At 43.4% G+C, this 21286-nt stretch overlaps 1 protein-coding gene across 4 annotated transcripts in view; it reads left to right on the top strand.

Annotated features, from left to right (window-relative positions):
• Positions 1-21286, top strand: part of ASAP2 (ArfGAP with SH3 domain, ankyrin repeat and PH domain 2) — a 238801-nt gene that overhangs the window by 134533 nt on the left and 82982 nt on the right. For all 4 annotated transcript variants that reach the window (XM_073674184.1, XM_073674180.1, XM_073674182.1 and 1 more), the window contains one exon: positions 11454-11529. In XM_073674184.1, coding sequence (XP_073530285.1) covers positions 11454-11529 — 76 coding nt within the window. The remainder of the gene's footprint in view (positions 1-11453; positions 11530-21286) is intronic.

Genomic DNA, 21286 nt, shown 5'->3' with positions numbered 1-21286 from the left:
AAGAAACAGAGGCATGTATATATGTAGCTTACCACGGGCCTAGGTGGTCTGGAGTTGGGACCCGGTCCTATTTGTCTACCCTTTTATATGCATTACTTCAACTTTGATATACAGTAAGGTTTTTAATATAGGCAGTATAGGTACCGTCCCAATTTAGGGTCACCTTGCCGCTGGTGGGACGGCTTGTATACTTTTTTTGATCAAAAATAGTTCACTAAGTACCCTATATTTATTATGCAATTTTGCTTTACATTTATATATAATTATGGTAGGGTATGAGATATATTTTTGTCTTGCTTCTTTTTTGCTAGATTTCTGACCTGGTAGAGGATTACAGCCATGGCATCCTATTAACTCATTTTTACACTGTGTGCCGAATTATTAGGCTAGTTGTATTTTAGAGGATTATTTTTATTATTGATCAACAACTATGTTCTCAATCAACCCAAAAGACTCATAAATATCCAAGCTTAATATTTTTGGAAGTTGGAGTGTTTTTTTTTTTTTTAGATTTGGCTATCTTAAGGCCCCGTCACACTTAGCGACGCTGCAACGATCCCGACAACGATACGACCTGTCAGGGATCGTTGCTGCGTCACTATGTGGTTTCTGGTGAGCTGTCAAACAGGCAGGCTCACCAACGATCAGGGGAGCAGCGACATCGTGGAATGAATCTTTCCACGATGTCCTGCTCCTGGTTACGAGCCTGCTGAAGCAGGAGCAGGCTGGTAACTATGGTAAACATCGGGTTACTAGGGGCACACGCGCTCCTAGTAACCCGTTTATCATGGTTACCACTCTGCTACAGTGAGCTGGAGGTTACCGCTCACTTTAGCAGGCTCGTAACCTTGATAAACAACGGGTTACTAGGTGCGCGTGTGCCCCTAGTAACCCGATGTTTACCATAGTTACCAGCCTGATCGCTGCTCCCGCTGGTCACACACAGCGATGTGTGCTGACCAGCGGGAGAGCAACGACCAAAAAATGGTCCTGGACACTTTGCAGCGATCAGCGACCTCACAGCAGGGGCCTGATCGTTGCAAAGTGTCACACATAGCGACATCGCTGGTGAGGTCGCTGTTGCGTCACCAAAACCGTGACACAGCAGCGATCTCGCTATGTGAGACGGGGGCTTTAGGATGATATCTGTTTGTGCAGGTAACTATTACTGTGCCGAATTATTAGGCAACTTAATAAAAACCAAATATAATCCCATCTCACTTGTTTATTTTCACCAGGTAAACCAATATCAGTGCACAAAATTTAGAAATAAACATTTCTGATATGTAAAAAAAAAAAAAAATAATAATTAGTGATCAATATAGCCACCTTTCTTTATGATGACACTCAACTGCCTTCCATCCATAGATTCTCTCAGTTGCTTGATCTGTTTTCGATCAACACGCTGTGGAGTAGTTGGATGCATGTGATGGAGCATTGTCCTGCATGAAAATCATGCTTTTCTTGAACGATACTTACCTCTTCCTGTACCACTGCTTGAAGAAGTTGTCTTCCAGAAACTGGCAGTAGGTCTGGGAGTTGAGCTTCACTCCATCCTCAACCTGAAAAGGTCCCACAAGTTCATCTTTGATGATACCAGCCCATACCAGTACCCCACCTCCACCTTGCTGGCGTCTGAGTCGGAGTGGAGCTCTCTGCCCTTTACTGATCCAGCCTCTGGCCCATCCATCTGGCCCATCAAGAGTCACGCTCATTTCATCAGTCCATAAAACCTTTGAAAAATCAGTCTTAAGATATTTCTTGACCCATTCTTGACGTTTTATCTTATGTTTCTTGTTCAAAGGTGGTCGTTTTTCAGCCTTCCTTACCTTGGCCATGTCCCTGAGTATCGCACACCTTGTGCTTTTTGATACTCCAGTAACGTTGCAGCTCTGAAATATAGCAAAACTGGTGGTGAATGGCATCTTGGCAGCTTCACGCTTGATTTTCCTCAATTCATGGACAGGTATTTTGCGCCTTTTTTGGCCAACACGCTTCTTGCGACCCTGTTAGCTATTTGCCATGAAACGCTTGATTGTTTGGTGATCACGCTTCAAAAGTTTGGAAATTTCAAGACTGCTGCATCCCTCTGCAAGACATCTCACAATTTTGGACTTTTCAGAGCCCGTCAAATCTCTCTTCTGACCCATTTTGCCAAAGGAAAGGAAGTTGCCTAATAATTAAGCACACCTTATATAGGGTGTTGATGTCATTAGTCAACACCCCTCCTCATTACAGAGATGCACATCACCAGATTTACTTAATTGGTAGTTGGCTCTCAAGCCTATGCAGCTTGGAGTAGGACAACATGTATAAAAAGTATCAAAGTGATCAAAATACGCATTTGCCTAATAATTCGGCACACAGTGTAGAGGTTCTTTGAAAAAATTGGTATTGTTCAAATTGAACTTGACATCTGATACAGGCTGCCTGATACACGGGCAGCATGTGTCAGGCACTGGCTGTATAACATCAGCCAGGTATGTTTGACTCTGAAACGCTGCTGCCCTTCAGACAAAAGCATACTTTAAAAGCCACCGGGGACGAACTGCACACAAGACTAGTTGGACATGTGGATTTCTGGTAAGTTGTGTAACTAGTCTGATGGGCCCATAGTATAATGCACAGCCCATTGTCCTCCATAAAATATAATACACGGCCCATAGTCATCCATAATAGTATAATGCACGGCCCATAGTAGTATAATGCAAGGACCATAGTCATCCATAGTAGTATGGCCACCTTCCATGCCCTTCCCCACCGCACGGCCTCCGGTCACATGTATTCCTATGTGGGCTGATGGCCTCTGATTGGCCGGCATTGTGTATTGCGGCACACGGACCTGATGGGTCTGTGTGGTGCAAAACACTTCAGCTGGATGTACGTCCGTGGATGAACATCCAGTTAAAGGCTCTGCTGGTGTCGGCAGGTCCCTGACCCGCCGGATCCGTTTGCAGCGGCGACCGCGGTAGTTACGCCACTGTTCCCGGTGGCTTCTCACGGCTCACTTCACCTGCAGGCTTATATAGGGAGAGACCTATCCATTCAGGGCAGTGGATGGGGAGAAGCCACCGGGTGCCAGCCTGTCTGACTAGTCTCCTGCACAGCTTAGTCCCCAGTATCTCCTAATATACCTTGCTGAAATCATGCCGCCACTAATGCATGCTGCCTACGGATCGGGCAGCCTGTATCAGCTGTCAGGTTCCCTTTAAAACAAATAACCCCTTTTTGATAGAACTACCCAGAAATGTTATGAAATGCCATTGACATGGACATCATTTGTATCGTAGTGTCTAATGAGTGTGTGCAAATGTCATAGTTAAGAGAGGAGTAGCTGTGGCATCACCTACTGTGATTAGTAGATCCTGCATTATCAGCTGTATACAGACGTGTTACCTGTCATTGTATTCCTGCCTCTGATGATAATGAGCCTGCTGAAAACTCTCCCTGAAACAAACAAAAAAAGTTCCAGTGGACAGTGTGAAAATTTGAAGATTGCAAATTTTATTTTTTAATAAAGAGTCAGTGTGTGCCATATATCCTTAAATTGTGTTAGTGAGGAATTATTTTTGCAGTTTGATAGTAAAAATATGCAAAAAATATGATCCATCAGGTTGGATTTTTTGGGTTGCCTCTGTGCCATTTTGTGCAGACTTATTCTGTTGGTTTATATTTTTTCTTGTCTGATTAGTTTGGCATGTTTGTGGTGGAATGATCGTAAAATCCATCATCCTCTTCATCTGTAGGTCCAGCCTTCCTGCTTTCACACTGATTACACAATCCACATTCCTGAGAATTATACATATGATATAATGGGCACCATATTGGCGTTTCTTATTCCAACTCCCCCACTTTTTTTATTACATTTTATGCCATTTTCTAATTTTGTCAGGCAGATTGTAAGTCTTGTGATCACATATTATCCAAGAATTGTTAAACACAAAAGTCACAGCCCAGGGCTCCAATTTAGTTAATTATCTGTCAGAATGAAACAGAATCCTACTGTGACAACATGAGTATAAATCATAAACACATGTAATTATTTTTTTGTTTTAATGCCATTAAAATAATGGCATTCTCTTTGTGAAATGTGTGCTGATATTTGTGGCCATTCATTATTAGAAAGGCTTATTTTTTTGCGGATCTACTATATTCAGTTTATGAAAATGCTGATTAAGGGTATATTCACACATAGGTTTTTTTTTTCTGCATGAAAATCACAGCCTGTGGGCAAAATCTGCAGTAGAAATTATGTACGTTTTTAGTTTATTTTTTATGTTTTTTTTTGTTGCCAGGCTGGTTAATTAAAAGAAGAGGTGGGAGACCGTTCTCAAAGCTCTTGTCCATTTTCCACTGATTAATTATACGGTCCATATAATCAGTGCTATGCAGTGGTATTAGAGGGACTGTCCCCTATAAAATGCTGTTGTACCACAAGGTTGCAGAGGTGTAAAGTTAGAATCCGAGCTGTTGTTCGCCCTTCCTGGTCCCAGCACTGTCTCCGCAGCTGATCCAGTCTCGGTTGATCACTGGGTTAAATGGCTCCTGCCGTCTGCATCTACAGAGCCATTGAGCCCATTGATCGGCTGCAGTGGTTAAGAGCGATGTAGAAGTGACATCACTGACGAAACTGATCAACAGAGACTCAAACAGTGGCGGAGACGAAGCGCTGGACCCAGAGTGCATGAGTAACGGCAGAGACCCTGATTCCAGCAATGTGTCATACAGGGCTTGTTTTGTGCAGTTTTGATAGAAACCCTGTTTTCTCTGCTGTAGATGTAGCAGTGCTGTGAATTCTGAGCTGTCAAAAAACCCAGCACACTCCACTAATTAACCGTTTTCCGTGTACATTCCATATTGTCAGCAAGCTGCCAACCTCAGTTGGGGACGGCGGATTACACAGATCTGGACTTTCTTTCACATGACACCTAGTCCACAAGTGATGATCTCCTGCTGAGAAAACACTGATTGTATTGAAACTACCGCGAGATTCTGAGCTAGTGACGCATCCCTGGAGGCGGTGTCTCTGCCCTTACATTATGCTGCTCTCAGCTTCCCCGCTTGCACCCTGGCACTGGAAGAGTCCAGTGGTTGCTCTTTATGTAAGCTTGGACACACACTGGGTGCGGGCACTCTCTGATCTCAGGTTCTCCTTTTGAAGCTGCTCGCTAGATACACTTCCGGGTACATTGAGTGGCGGGCACAGACTGGCAGGACCCAGAGATCAGAGCCACACTGCATCGGACGGAGTGTGCCCGCACCGACACAGTGAGTGCACCGCTGGGCTACTGGACACTGCCGGAGATGGAAATCGGAGGGCATAACAGTGCACTGAGACAATGACTGTGCCTAGGAGTTCGGGGGTGACAAGCGACCTTTACTAAACCTTCCCCTATGAGCGTCACAGCACGTGCCTTTATTGCGTTACTGAGACTCTGCCCAAAAGCAGAGTAGTGTAAAAATTAATTTGCAGGGAACTTGTCTGCCTCTGCCCGAAGTGGAAAGATGGAAAGAAGATGACTTTTGTGACAAGCTCAACAATTAATCTAATGGTCACCGCCACCTGTGTTTTAATTACAGAACATGCACATTATGGCAATCCTACACACAAGGCCGATACTGCAGGTTGTAACGTCTGCGTCTAATAAGGTAGATCACAGTGTGAGCAACGCCCGATGACTGTGGCGCCTGACTTCAGGGTATTGCTCCACATTTGTCACAGTCCTCTCTAATTAAATGTCCACATGTAATGGCAGAAGAGATGTGACTGTACGGTATTATGTAGAGAAAAAGCAAGTTCTCCATAGTGGGAACCTGTCGGCACCAAATGACTTATCAAACCAAGCGCAGGCACTCGGTGCACCCTTGGTGTGGCCAAACAGTGCAGTGCACCTTCAGACCTACTTGTTTTCCATCGATCTCTGCCCTCCCTTTCTTTGATTGATAGCTTAGGCTTTACTGCTAGGGTGCACCAAACGGCTACGGCGGGGGTGCAACAAACGGCTGCAGCGGGGGTGCACCAAGCACCTGTGCTTGGTTTGAACAGTCGTTTTGTGCTGACAGTACTTTTGAGCAACTTTGTGCTGCAATTTCAATGTTGCAGAGTATTCAGTATATACTATAATATATTCTCTCCATATGAATTTACATTTTTAAACCTACCTCCATTTACCCCCATTCCCTTTTACCTGATGAGCTTGGTTATGCCACTGTGGTTTTGCACTATAGAAACCCTCTCATTATTTTAGGGTAGCTCTATAAATGTTTTGCCTGCTTGACTGCTGATAGTAATTGATTGGCCCATTTTGTGCCCCCCCGGGCAGCTCTGAGTAGCCTGACCACCGCTCATCAATATACTGTAATTCTGTCAATTCTGATCTAATGTCTGGCACCTACCGGCATCCTCTGCCCTGAACACTTAGTGTTTGCTCTTAAAGTGATTCGATTTTTTTTCTCTCCTTTCCCCCCAGCTTCAATTATTATTTGCTTTTAGTAAATCCAATTCCGTTGCTGCAGTTCTAAACTGAAAATCTAATCACGTAAATGGATCTGATAATCGGATTATCTTTGATTTACGAGCGTGCCGCCGTTACCGCCGGAGGTATCGGTGGAGAGATCTCATTTGGTAAATGATTTTGGAATAGGTTGCATTGCACGACTGTATTACAGTCATCATGGGATAGCCCAGAATCCAGCAGCTGTAGCCTCTCCTCTGCTTATGTCAGAAGCCTCCCGCCATGAGCTTAACTCTTTTATCAGCCAGCTGGCTTCACCTCTACGATATTGTATCCCAAGGTCAAAAACGGCGCTCTACCAGAAATCATATCATTTACCTTTAAACCTTTCCAAGAGGAATAACAGAGGAGCATTTCAGTGCTTGGTTCTAATACATGAGGCTCCAGAATGGTTATTTTACTGGGAATGCAAGTATTCATCAAATTCAGCTCTGCCTTTGTGTAGTATTATTTCTGCGATCTCACCGGAAGAAAAGTTTCCTATTCGCTTGACCATGAAACCACAAAGTCTTATCACTATTGTTACTGGACAGTTCTGTTTCCTGAAGTTGTCGTTGTCTGTTAGTATCACAGTGTGAGATCACATCCCATACATAATGATGTACACATTTTATATGACTTCCAGATTTCTCATTAGAAACGGCATAAAGGTTGAATAGAGCTCTTAGATCTGATGAGGCTGGTCTATTAACTTTGATAATCCTTTTTCAGTATGGCTGTATAACCTTTGGTAAAAGTTTATTCCAATCTCCGCCCACTAGCCTATTTGACACCTCCTCAGTGTCCCTCCTCCCTGCTAACATCTCTCATTGCTCAATACCAGCTGCGGCTGTCACTTAATAGCAGGATTCATAAGAGACTCATCTTAATATCAGGATTATGCAGCCATTCTGATGTGGATTTTCAAAATAAGTACATCAGTATTGGGTCTGAAAGGGCTGTTTAATAATGTTTGAATTGTGAATCTTGGTGAGAGATCCATTTGAAATGGTTATTCTCATTTTAAAAACCTTAAAAACAGTAGTTTTGTTTGCTTTGTAAAATGGGTCTTAGCCGACCCAGATCACCTGTTCAGTGGACATTAGGAGGCCGTATACTCCCCTGTAACTGGGCCTAATATGTCAGCACTAGTTAAATATGAAATAGCTACATATACAGTGCATTGTGAAAGTATTTGGCCTCCTTGAACTTCTCTACCTTTTGCCACATTTCTGGCTTCAAACATAAAGATATAAAATTCAAATTTTTGGGGGAAGAATCAACAAGTGGGACGAAATTTATTGGATATTTTAAACTTTAACAAATTAAAAACTGAAAAGTTGGGCTTGCAATATTATTCGGTCACCTTTTGCTGCGATTACAGCTGTAAGTCGCTTGGGGTATGTCTTTATCAGTTTTGCACATCGAAAGGCTGAAATTCTTGCCCATTCTTCCTTGCAAAACAGCTCAAGCTCATTGAGGTTGGATGGAGGGCATTTGTCAACAGCAGTTTTCAGCTCTTTCCACAGATTCTCGATTGGATTCAGGTCTGGACTTTGACTTGGCCATTCTAACACCTGGATACGTTTATTTTTGAACCATTCCATTGTAGATTTTGCTTTGTTTGGGATCATTGTCTTCTTGGAAGATAAATCTCCGTCCCAGTCTCGGGTCTTTTGCAGACTCCAGAATGGTCCTGTATTTGGCTCCGTCCATCTTCCCATCAATTTTAACCATCTTCCCTGTTCCTGCTGAAGAAAAGCAGGCCCAAACCATGATGCTGCCACCACCATGTTTGACAGTGAGGATGGTGTTTTGAGGGTGATGAGCTGTGTTGCTTTTATGAACTTTGTACAGAACAAAGAATTCAATGAGAAAATTTCATTCATTCAGATCTAGGATGTGTTATTTGAGTGTTCGCTTTATTTTTTTGACCAGTGTATATATATTATATATGTATGTATGTACAGTATGTATATGTATAATATATATACACACTCACACACTACCGTTCAAAAGTTTTGGGTCATCCAGACAATTTTGTGTTTTCCATGAAAACTCATACTTTTATTTATCAAATGAGTTACAAAATGATTAGAAAATATAGTCCAGACACTGACAAGGTTAGAAATAATGATTTTTATTTGACTGAATAATTTTCTCCTTCAAACTTTGCTTTCGTCAAAGAATGCCCCCTTTGCAGCAATTACAGCATTGCAGACCTGACTATATATATATATATATATATATATATATATATATATATATATATATATATATATATATATATAGTATTTTATGTACAATACAGACCAAAAGTTTGGACACACCCTTCTCATTTAAAGATTTTACTGTATTTTCATGACTATGAAAATTGTACATTCACACTGAAGGCATCAAAACTATGAATTAACACATGTGGAATTATATACTTAACAAAAAAGTGTGAAACAACTGAAAATATGTCTTATATTCTAGGTTCTTCAAAGTAGCCACCTTTTGCTTTGATGACTGCTTTGCACACTCTTGGCATTCTCTTGATGAGCTTCAAGAGGTAGTCACCGGAAATGGTTTTCACTTCACAGGTGTGCCCTGTCAGTTTAATAAGCTGGATTTCTTGCCTTATAAATGGGGTTGGGACCATCAGTTGTGTTGTGCAGAAGTCTGGTGGATACACAGCTGATAGTCCTACTGAATAGACTGCTAGCTGCTTTGTTCTTGCCATAATACAAATTCTAAGGTAAAGAAAAACGAGTGGCCATCATTAGAAGGTCAGTCAGTCCGAAAAATTGGGAAAACTTTGAAAGTGTCCCCAAGTGCAGTTGCAAAAACCATCAAGCGCTACAAAGAAACTGGCTCACATGAGGACCGCCCCAGGAAAAGAAGACCAAGAGTCACCTCTGCTTCTGAGGATAAGTTTATCCGAGTCACCAGCCTCAGAAATCGCAGGTTAACAGCAGCTCAGATTAGAGACCAGGTCAATGCCACACAGAGTTCTAGCAGCAGACACATCTCTACAACAACTGTTAAGGAGACTTTGTGCAGCAGGCCTTCATGGTAAAATAGCTGCTAGGAAACCACTGCTAAGGACAGGCAACAAGCAGAAGAGACTTGTTTGGGCTAAAGAACACAAGGAATGGACATTAGACCAGTGGAAATCTGTGCTTTGGTCTGATGAGTCCAAATTTGAGATCTTTGGTTCCAACCACCGTGTCTTAGTGTGACGCAGAAAAGGTGAACGGATGGACTCTACATGCCTGGTTCCCACCGTGAAGCATGGAGGAGGAGGTGTGATGGTGTGGGGGTGCTTTGCTGGTGACACTGTTGGGGATTTATTCAAAATTGAAGGCATACTGAACCAGCATGGCTACCACAGCATCTTGCAGCGGCATGCTATTCCATCCGGTTTGCGTTTAGTTGGACCATCATTTATTTTTCAACAGGACAATGACCCCAAACACACCTCCAGGCTGTGTAAGGGCTATTTGACCATTAAGGAGAGTGATGGGGTGCTACGCCAGATGACCTGGCCTCCATAGTCACCAGACCTGAACCCAATCGAGATGGTTTGGGGTGAGCTGGACCGCAGAGTGAAGACAAAAGGGCCAACAAGTGCTAAGCATCTCTGGGAACTCCTTCAAGATTGTTGGAAGACCATTTCCGGTGACTACCTCTTGAAGCTCATCAAGAGAATGCCAAGAGTGTGCAAAGCAGTCATCAAAGCAAAAGGTGGCTACTTTGAAGAACCTAGAATATAAGACATATTTTCAGTTGTTTCACACTTTTTTAAGTATATAATTCCACATATGTTAATTCATAGTTTTGATGCCTTCAGTGTGAATGTACAATTTTCATAGTCAAGAAAATACTGAAAAATCTTCAAATGAGAAGGTGTGTCCAAACTTTTGGTCTGTACTGTGTGTGTAATATATATATATATATATATATATATATATATATATATATATATATATATATATATATATATATATATATATATATATATATATATATATATATATATAATATGAATGCAGCGTTATTGTGTTCCCCATGAAAGATCTTGCATGATAATAAATAAATTTAAAAAGTAAAATAAAAAAAAAATAAAAAATTCTAAAATATAAATAAAACACATATAAGTCCACGGATGGCTTAAACAATCTAATGTATTTCCAATCTAAAAATGGTAGTAATGAAAAGAGGACAACGTTTATTGTGCTTTTAAAAAATGTGGAAAACAATTATTTTTGTTGTATTTATTAATTTCATATTTTCACAAAAAAAAATGCATGTCTAAAAATGACATGAAGGTAAAGCCCAATGTATCACTGAAAGAAATAAAGAAAAGATGCAAAATTGTTTGAATAACCAAACAAAAAAAAATGATTAATATCTTTCAAGACTGCATGTACTAAAACCCAAAAATATCTGAACAGGGATAATAAGCCTGCCTTTTAATAGAATTAATTTAGTCATTATGATCTTTTTTTAGGTTTTGCTTTTTGTTACAACTAAACAATTTTTCATTCCTTGATGTAAAAAAAATCTTAAGTGTACGCCTGACCTCCGCTATCCCTTATGTGTACACTATTACGTTCCAGTAGTCGTCTCCAATATTTCACGTTAATGTTAAGTGCAGGTCAAGAGATCAGATCTATCGGTGACCCTCATCCTGTTACTGTCGTGCTATGGACATCATATGGGGAATGGAAAGAGCTTTACATCAGTGGAAAATTCTTATATTCCGGATCATCCGTACAGATGCTTTCCTCTGATGTAAGGGTGACAACGATGTTCGGCATGAACTAATAAAGCCGCAGCTCTGTAATTGCTTTTTTAGGATAATTCATCTTATTGTTTAATACTGCTTGCTCCATCATTGATGCCTTCCAGATACCGTCAGCCTGGCGGATTCTGACCTCTGCTCACAGATCTCGTTTTTTTTTTACTTTTCAGCTTTTTTCAAGATGGACTGAAAGCTGTCGAAAACCTCAAACCTTCCATTGAGAAGCTATCAACAGATCTGCATACGGTAATTGCAGTGATTTTTTTTTTTATATATACAACGTTGTTCTGTTAGTGGATAATTGCTCTTTTTGTGCTCATGGTTCTTTGGAATTTATAATAGCAAATCGACCCTTCTCCTGGATGTGAATGTGCAAAGAACTATCTGTTGTGCTTGAATTCACATGTTCAGTTTTCACAAATTTTGCCTTTTCAGTGTTTTTAGATCTTTTAGTTAGATGTTTCTATGGTTACTGAAGTACAGTTATAAGCGTTTTACCCGTTTATTGACAAATACATCAATGTCAAAGATCGCAGCCAGGGTGGGGGTCATACTGAACCCACCATGTTATCTTTTTGTGACGAACAGCCGTCTGCTGCACCCTATTGTCAGGACAATCACGCAATTGACCGACTGTTATGGAGGAGGCTGCTGCTGTTTCCACTAAGGTCGGTTAATGGGAAACTAACAGTGAGCGTATCTTATATACACCACCGATTCCAACGTATATAATGTGTATATACCCCCTGTACGGTCACACTTAATCTGTCTTGGGGTATTGTGGAGTTATTAGCTGCCACCGCCAATTGTTTATACAGGCCGATTGGACGCCTGGTTTCAGTTAGAGTATGGCTTTCAGGAGTGTGGTTTACAGAACAGAAAGAACAGAACTATTCAATTTTATATTTACCATATTTTTCGGACTATAATTTTCACCGGATTATAAGACGCACCTCGGTTTTAGAGGAGGAAAATAGAAAAAAATTAAAGGAAAGTATATAGTCATGATGCACTGTTATGGGGGAGGGGGTCTGCTGCTGACACTGGTATAGGGGTAATGTCCCCAATTCTGTACTAATAGCCCCCATCCTGGTATTTATATACCCCCATCCCCATCTTGGTTTGCATGGCACCCCCATCCCGGTAAGCATGGCACCCCCATCCCGGTAAGCATGGCACCCCCCATCCCGGTAAGCATGGCACCCCCCATCCTGGTATGCATGGCTCCCTCATCTCCATCACGCTGCACACATAAAAAAAAAATGATTCTTCTCCCCTTCCATCCCTCTGTTCCAGCGCTGCGTCCTGTTCTGCTGCCAGCAGCTGATCTCACCGTGTAAGCAGCACATGACATCACTGCCATGTGCCCCCACACGCTGAGATCAGCTACTGAAAGATTCACTGCTCCCACGGTCGGACTATGGGCATGGGGAGTAGTGAATATTCATTCTCCTTAAGGCTGTGTGCCCACGATGCGTTTTTAATGCGTTTCTGCAGCGTTTTTGCAGCTGCAGAAATGCATTAAAAATGCATGGTAGAAGGGCAGCAATGCTCCCCAATGATAATTCCGCATTTTGCGGAAGTGCTGCGTCTTCGCCGCCATTGACTTGCATTAGACCGCATGGATTACGCATCACTGTATATGTAGATGTGTAATCCAAGCGTTCTAATGTGCGGATGGTACCCGGATGAGAGGAGAGTCTCATCCACACCCAGGTACCATTAAAAAATCTGTAAAAAAAAGTATAAAATGTAAAAAAAAAAATGTATATTTACCTTCTGGCGGCCCGCGCAGCGCTCCTCCTTGCTTCCCGGCACTTTGCAGTGGACTGAAGGACCTGCGCTGACGTCGGCAGGTCTTTCAATCCACCCATGCCGGGAGAACCGAGTGTAAAGCAGGACACCGGGGGCCATTGGAGGGTAAAGTATACATTTATTTTTTTTATTTTTACCACTCTCTCGGTCACACTATATAAATCCATGCTGTTTGCATGGATTTATATAGTATGACCTAGTTGTCACAAGCACTTTCCAAGTGATGCTAATCGCTTGGAAAGTGCTTGTCAATCCGCATGCGGAAATGTCAGTGATAACGCTCCATTTCCGCTTGTCCCTGGCAGGAAAACGCATGTACAATCCGCATGCGTTTTTTTCTGCCAGGGAGATGCAGAAACGCTCAGGACAAAATCCTGAGCATTTCTGCATCGTGGGCACGTAGCCTAGTAGCGCGCACAGTATCAGCTGCAGCTGCCGCACCTGCAGCTGCCGGGCGATCACGTGTGCTAAAGAGAATGAATATTCACTGCTCCCCACACCCATTGGAGTGGTGAGTAGTGAACAGTTATTCTCTTTAATAATGGACACACTCTTAGCCACAGCTGCTGCAGGAGTCAGCGGCTGTGACTGACACTGTGTGCGCTATTAAGGTGAATGAATATTCAGTGCTCCACATGCCCATGGGCTTAGGGTGCAGTGAATAATTTTCCTTTAACAGCAGGCACAGTGTTAGCCAAAGCAGGTGGCTCCTGCACCGTGCCCCACTCCTCCGCCGCTGCCCCTCCCTCCATCCACAGCAGGAGCGTACATCCAGACTATAAGACGCACTCCCCACTTTTCTCCCAAAATTTTGGAGGAAAAAAAGTGCTTCTTATACTCCAAATAATACGTTAATTCAAAACGAAAGGCATGGTTTATAAAGACTATACAAAAGATTTTACAAAGGAGACTAAAAACAATATAGTGTATACAGTTACATAAAATAAAATGGATTAACCCCTTAAGGACCGTGAGTTTTCCGTTTTTGCATTTTTGTTTTTTGCTCCCCTTCTTCCAAGAGCCATAACTTTTTTATTTTTCTGCCAATATGGCCATGTGTTAGCTTGTTTTTTTGCGGGACGAGTTGTACTTTTGAACGACACCATTGGTTTTTATAATGTAGTGGAAAATGGGAAAAAAAATTCCAAGTGCCGTGAAATTGCAAAAAAAATGCAATTCCACAATAGTTTTTTGGAGTTTTTTTGTTCAGTAAATGCTAAAACTGCTATTATGATTCTCCAGGTCATTACAAGTTTGTAGATACCAAACATGTATAAGTTCTTTTTCATTTAAAGGGAACCTGTCACGCACTAGCTACTATCTACACTGCCCTCATAGCTTTGTTAGTGATGCAATGTGCATCACTAGCAAGCTTTTTTTTCATTAAAATCGGTGGTAGTATAATGGTTTTATAACCTTATGTATACTTTGTCCTACCTGCTCACATTAAGTCATAGGGGTGTGATTCTCACATTCAGTCATGGGCGGGCGCCGCATACAGTTTATGCTGGCGCCGCCCACGTATTTGAAATTTGCTCCCGGAAAGCGCGGATATTGTGGGGCGCATGCGCACTTGTAGATGTCCGCCTGCGCATTGAGGCTGTGTGATTAACAGCTTCACTGCGCACACGCTATGACGCGCAATGTTCCCCGCGCATGTGCAATTAAGCTGTGTAGTGCCCCCAGCCCTCCAAAATGTCCATGTACCTTACTAGATGCTGTTATATAAATAACTACAATAACAAACCATATAGTGGATATAGAGTGTAAATGAGCGCCTTAGAATTACCTTTAGCTATAATATATGCGGACCGCAAGAAACGCCTCGACGCGCGTTTCACCATCAGGAGGTTAAATGGAATCTGTCACTAAGATTAACCCTCCTAAGCCATCTGTATGGGCACACGGGACATAGGAAGCTGAATAATATGATACCTTGATATCTGCGATCTGATGACTGTTTCCCATGAAATCCACATATGCAAAAGATCTGAAAGGATCTCTGTGCCGGAGTAATCCGATGGCGCCGAGCCTCTTTACTTCATTTGCATATAAGAAAAGGAGGATTTCTTGGTAACCATTCATCTGATCACAGATATCACGGTATCATTTCATTCAGCTTCCTATGGCCTGCATGCCCATATAGACTGCTTAGCAGGGTTGATCCTACTGACTGATGCCATTTAACTGATGCCTATTTGACCAATACACCTTTATGGACACATTCAGTGCACAAGCCAGATGCCCTTTAAATGTATATGTCATGAAAAGCTGATGAATTATACTATTAAATTTATGCCTAACTAACCTACAGCTCTATTGGCATGCGTTTAACATTCATGTCATAATTAAACCGCTAATATGGTAGTTTAAGGCGATATGCCGGGAGCCTCCACCTGGGTATATAGGTAACAGAGACATAACTTGGTTCGGACGCATGCGGCAGCGGGGCCATAGACTGTAATGGTGACGGCAGAGCTAACTTGTGCTCTGACGTGCACCATTTTCGGGACTGTATGTCCACAGAAGTAAGACACTTAGAGGTAGTAGACCATGTCTGGGTGTCCGCCTCCTGTAAATGGTGCATGTCAGAGCACACGTTTGCTCTGCCATCACCATTACAGTCTGTGGTCCTGTCGGCGCATTCGTCCGAATACCGTTTTGCGGGGGGGAAGGTTCGGACGTATGCCCCGACGGGAACCACGAACGCAATGTGAAAGCCCCCTTACTGCTTCCATAGGAATTAAGAGATGCTGCTAGTCAAATGACCTTGACTCCTTGTTCGTCAGCAGTATTGACCACCTCTATAGACAGCATTCTTGAGGATGTTCATGCAATATCAAGAGGGAAAACATCAGCAATACCCATGCGGTTTCTACAGATTCGAAGAACTGTACATATTGATCCATTCTGTACTATGAGTGAAATTAGATGTCAGATACAAAGCCTATGCTTTCAAACCGTGTCTACAGAAACCATCAGAAGGTGTTTGCGCGACATTGGGCTACAAGCCTGACGTGGCTACAGGTCCCCTGACCTCATACCACCACTCTTAAAGGCCATCTTTCTGCAGAGCACGGCTGCAATGGAGGCCTATACTCTTCAGCGATGAGTCCCACTTTTGTCTTGGATGCAATGATGGTGAGATTGGTCTGGAGACCACATAGGCAACACCATGAAGAGGCCTTGACTAAGGAAATTCAAAGTTTCCCATGAGCCATTTGTCATTACTACAACCCCAGGCCGCAAACCTCAGGCAGCATACATACCAGCCTGCTTTAACGATTACAGTCTCTAAAACGTTGTGGTGTTTCAGAGAAAACATGAGTTTGAAGAGCCGGCCAGGGATCATAGGGGGTCCAGACTAGATCGGCATGGCTTCCGACCATCTTCTACTGCTTAACGCTAGTTGATTGACTGTTCTTTCCCATGTGTGTACATTGGAGAGATCTGTCAATCAAGTAGAGCGGTGCAGGGAGATGTCAGCTTGGGGTGGCGCCAGACTCGTCTAGTCTCCCTATACTAGCCAGATCTTTTAAAATTACATACCTAGCTGTAATCATGGCCTAGGCTCTGATTCATTTGGGGTAAATCCAACACAAATTTGCCACAATTTGGTGTGCATTTTGTTACTGTGGTAAAATGAGTTATTCCCAACATAACTAGGACAGAGAATAACTTCCTGTTCGTGAGAACCGGGCTCTGGAACCCTGAAAATAGCCCATCCTGAATGGAGCACAGGTGCGCATACCTGGCCTCTGCTCCATTCATTGTATATGGGACTGTCGGAGAAAGCAGAGTACAGCGCTTGGCTGTTTGTGGCAGTTCCATAGACAAAGAATGGAGCAGAGGAAGATCATGCGCTCCTCTGCTCCATATAAGATGGTCAGGTCCGTTCTCGGGGTTCCAGAGCTCTGATCTTTGGGATCTCTGAGATTCCCATCTATCAGCAAGTGATCTGCTACCATATAGGATATAACTTGTTATTTTGGAAATAACCCTTTTAAAAGCACATATGGATATACCAGCAGCAGATAATCTATTTTGACTAATCTGTAGCCGATATCACCACAATACCACTCCAGATTTTGTTGTGGGTTTTCAGCAGATGTCACCATTTTCTTTGCGATGCCCGAAATCCATGATAAATCCCGCACGCAGAATTTTTATGCCGCGGATTTCAAAATTTGCGCTGCATGTCAATTTCTGTTCAGAAAGTTTTCCACAGTGTGTTGTTGAGATTATTAAAATCTTGGCTGGTACTGTATTACATTGCAGATTCTCCACATGCAGATACTCAGGATGTACGCGGTGTTTATTTCTCTTTAAAGAGCCTGGGGCTCTTATATACATAAAGCCCAAAGCAGTCACACCGAAAAGAAGCTGTGACAGGTTTTACCTCTGTTGCTGTGTCTTCGAGCCGTCTCCTCTCCCTGCTGCTCCATAATACACAGGAATCCATCTTGCATTGCATCATATATCGCTACAAGTCCGAATTCCATACTCTGTCCAAATGAGTGAATCTGGAAAACTACTACAACTGTTGCGGATATTGGCCATACAACCAGCCCACTGGGTTATACAGGGTGCCAGGCCAGTGTGCGGTCTTGGGCTATACAGCTCCTGCTTTTTGGTCTCTGGTCCTTTTTTCTTTAACTGTGCAATACGATATGTGATACTTAATTATAACAAGTCGAGCTCCTGTATGTGTGCTCCACTGCGGAGAGCTGGATCTTAAGGGACTTCATTAGGATCTGAAGATGGTAATTAGGAGCAGAACGCAACATCGGCTTCTAAAAAATAATTTATATGATCATTTTGTATTAGAGAATTCTTTTAATAAATGATTACAGGGAAGATGTTCTAACAAGTATTAACATCTGTAGAATGTCGAAGTTTGTAGAAGTCTGCGCTGGATTTTAGCGTCTTGTTGTAAAACATGAATGTTTCTGTTGAATCAAAACGAGCAGCAAAGTGTATCGGAAATGTGCATAACTTTTCATTATATAGGTTTTATTTGTGCTAGATTCACTGCGCTCTTAGGCCTAAAAGAGAGCTTGTTGCTTCTGAGAAAAAGATAAAAAAACATTTTTCTCTAATAACCCCCCACGACAGCACACAGGAGGTTGTAACCCCACCCTAATAGGGACAGGAAATACGAAGAGGTTTAAATAGCCCCTCCCACATCCTCCCTCCAGTGTTTTTCCTGTCCCTATCAGGGATGAAGAGGTTATCCCCGGTGTGTTAGGCCGGCGACAGGCACTGGGGGAAAGCTACTAGCCGGGCAGCGGTGGATCGAGCAGTCTTTACCTCTCCTCATCAGGGCGCTGCTCCCGTCTCCTCCGGATTCGGGACCCCCTCCTGCAGTCTGCCCTCTCGGGCAAGGTCTGCAGGATCTTCTGACCGGAGGCCTCTCTGAGCTCTCCGGTCCATCCCCTCCTCGTCTCCCCCGCTGGATGTGCCAGCGATGCCAGCTCCAGGATGTGGAGCGCACGCCGTGGCGCCGGAAGTGACGTCAGACGCCAGGCGGTGGATGATGACGTCACTTCCGGCAGCTTTGCTTTCCACTGTGGACCGCATCAAAAAGCTATGGGGGAAAAAGAGCGATAATGCGGCCGGTGATCATAAATCTTCACCTGGGAAGGAGCCCTCTAAACAGAGGGAGGTGCTGGTCCGGTCGCCCATAAAAGGAGCCCTGGCAGGAAGCCATCTACAGGTAGGACAAAACCATGTCTGTTGAAGCTTCTCGCTCTGCATCTGTGGAGCCCAGCGCCTGTCCAGTCCCAGTAAGTATGGCACTGTTAGTCCATCTCCCAGATGCAGGAAATAGATAGTGATTATAGCTCCCCTCCCCTTCTCCCCCTCTCCCCCTCTCTTGTAGGCGGACAAGGAACCTGCATCTGGAGAAAAAGTTAAACTGCCACGCAGATGTCCCATCTGTACAAAAAAACTATCGTCCTTCCATAGAAAGCCCCTATGCAAGGACTGTATGTAGACAGCAACAACCTTCCTTAATGGAGGACATAAAGGGGATTGTACATCAGGAGATCAAATCCTCCTTAGCCTCGGTCACTCTCCCTACGCCCTCACCTAGTCAGGGTTTTACATCTACTCCCTCAGCAGCCAAAAAGAGGAAGATTAGCCCGCCAGAGGGAGGGGAGGAAGACTCTCAAGAGGAGATATATATCTCGGAAGATCTTCCAGAGGAAGTTGAATTAAGTCCAACCCCTGATAACTTCCAACGACAGAGATATTACTTTCCATCAGATAGCTTGGAGGAACTCCTCATGGCAGTAAGGAGAACTATGGAGGTCGAGGAAGAAAAAGTTCCCCAAACAGTACAGGATCAGATGTTTGGAGGGCTAGGTTCCAGGAAAAAATTGGTGTTTCCTATACACCAGAGTATTAGGGACTTAGTCTTAGAGAAGTGGGAATGTCCAGAAAAGAGATTAAATACCCCTACGGAGTTAAGGCATAGATTTCCTGTAGACAATGAGATGGCAGAATGCTGGTTTGAAGTTCCAAGAGTGGATATCCAAATTGCACAAGTAGCAAAGAAAACTACACTACCCCTTGGAACGCAAAATGGAAGGACTACTCAGAAATCCTGGGAGACCTCAGCAACACTATTAAGCACCAAAGCAGTCTCTACAGGCGTAGCTCGATCAATGGCTCGTTGGCTAGAGCAACTGGAGGAACACCTAGTTTCGGGCACCCCCAGAGAAGACATCTTGGCATCCCTACCGCTTCTACAGAAAGCTACGGGGTTTTTAGCAAACTCCTCTGCAGAATCCGTAAGAGTGGCGGCAAGAGCATCTGGGCTATCAATCTCTGTAAGAAGGGCCCTATGGTTGAAATCCTGGAACGGCGACGTGGCATCTAAAATGAAGTTGTGTTCCATCCCCTTTAAGGGGAAATACATGTTCGGGCCAGCCCTAGATGATCTTCTAGAGAAGGCCTCAGACAAGAAGAAGGCCCTCCCGGAACCTAGGAATGTGAGGAAAAGGCCTTTTCGTCCCTCCCAAGAGCAGACCCCTCAATATAGGGGTAAAGGGAAAACAGGATGACGGAGCTACCCAAAAGGTAGAGGAGGCAAAAATCTTTCTCTCCCAAAATCAACATCCAAACAGACCATGACTTCAGGACAGTCGGGGGCCGCATCTCGAATTTTCTCCCTCGGTGGAAAGAAATTTGCTCAGACCCATGGGTCCTGAGGATTGTTGGGTTCGGAGTAAAAATAAATTTATCCTCCTATCCTCCAGAGAGGATAAAGTTAACACAGCTCGCTTCTCAGAGTCGTCAGGCCACCCTGATGTCCGGTCTTACAGACCTATTGTCCTCAGGGGTGATATCCCTGGTTCCTACAAGAGAGATAGGCACAGGACATTATTCAAGAGTCTTCCTAATAGAAAAAACAAATGGCTCTCAGAGTTATAATCAATCTAAGGCCACTGAATCAGTATATCCACTAACAACGATTCAAGATGGAATCCATCAGGTCGTCGGTCCCCCTGATAGGACAGGACCATGTCATGGCCACAATCGACCTCCAGGATGCATATTACCACATCCCTATACATGCACTTCACAGGAGGTTCCGAAGATTCGCAGTGGCTCACGGGGAACCAATAGTCCACTATCAATTCAATGTTCTCCCATTTGGAATTTCACTAGCCCCGTGAATATTTACAGAAGTCATGGCAGAAGTCATGGCAGAAGTCATGGCAGAAGTCATGGCAGAAGTCATGGCAGAAGTCATGGCAGAAGTCATGGCAGAAGTCATGGCTTATATCAGGGGTCAGAACATTTCAATAGTACCATACCTCGACGACCTGTTATTAATCGGGCCCTCAGTACCAGTACTCCGAGAACATCTACAATGGACCACTCAGATCCTATCGTCTCTGGGCTGGTTAGTGAACCACAAAAAATTGGATATGGTTCCCTCCATGACAAAAACATTTCTAGGAGTACTATTGAATTCCCACAGCCAGATGTCATTCCTGCCCAAACAAAAACAGGTTATGATGAAAGCAAAGATCAATGTCCTAAGGAGCAGAAGATCAGTATCATTAAGAGATGCCATGTCGGTCCTCGGGTCTCTGACATCCTGTATTCAGATGGTAGCCTTGGCTCAGGCACATACCTGAACATTAAAGACCCACATCCTTACGAATTGGGACGGATC

This window comes from Phyllobates terribilis, unplaced genomic scaffold (genome assembly GCF_046119375.1).
Source record: "Phyllobates terribilis strain yellow unplaced genomic scaffold, ASM4611937v1 Scaffold_3__8_contigs__length_932513732, whole genome shotgun sequence".
Lineage (NCBI taxonomy): Eukaryota > Metazoa > Chordata > Amphibia > Anura > Dendrobatidae > Phyllobates > Phyllobates terribilis.
This window is presented reverse-complemented; position numbering and strand designations above follow the sequence as displayed.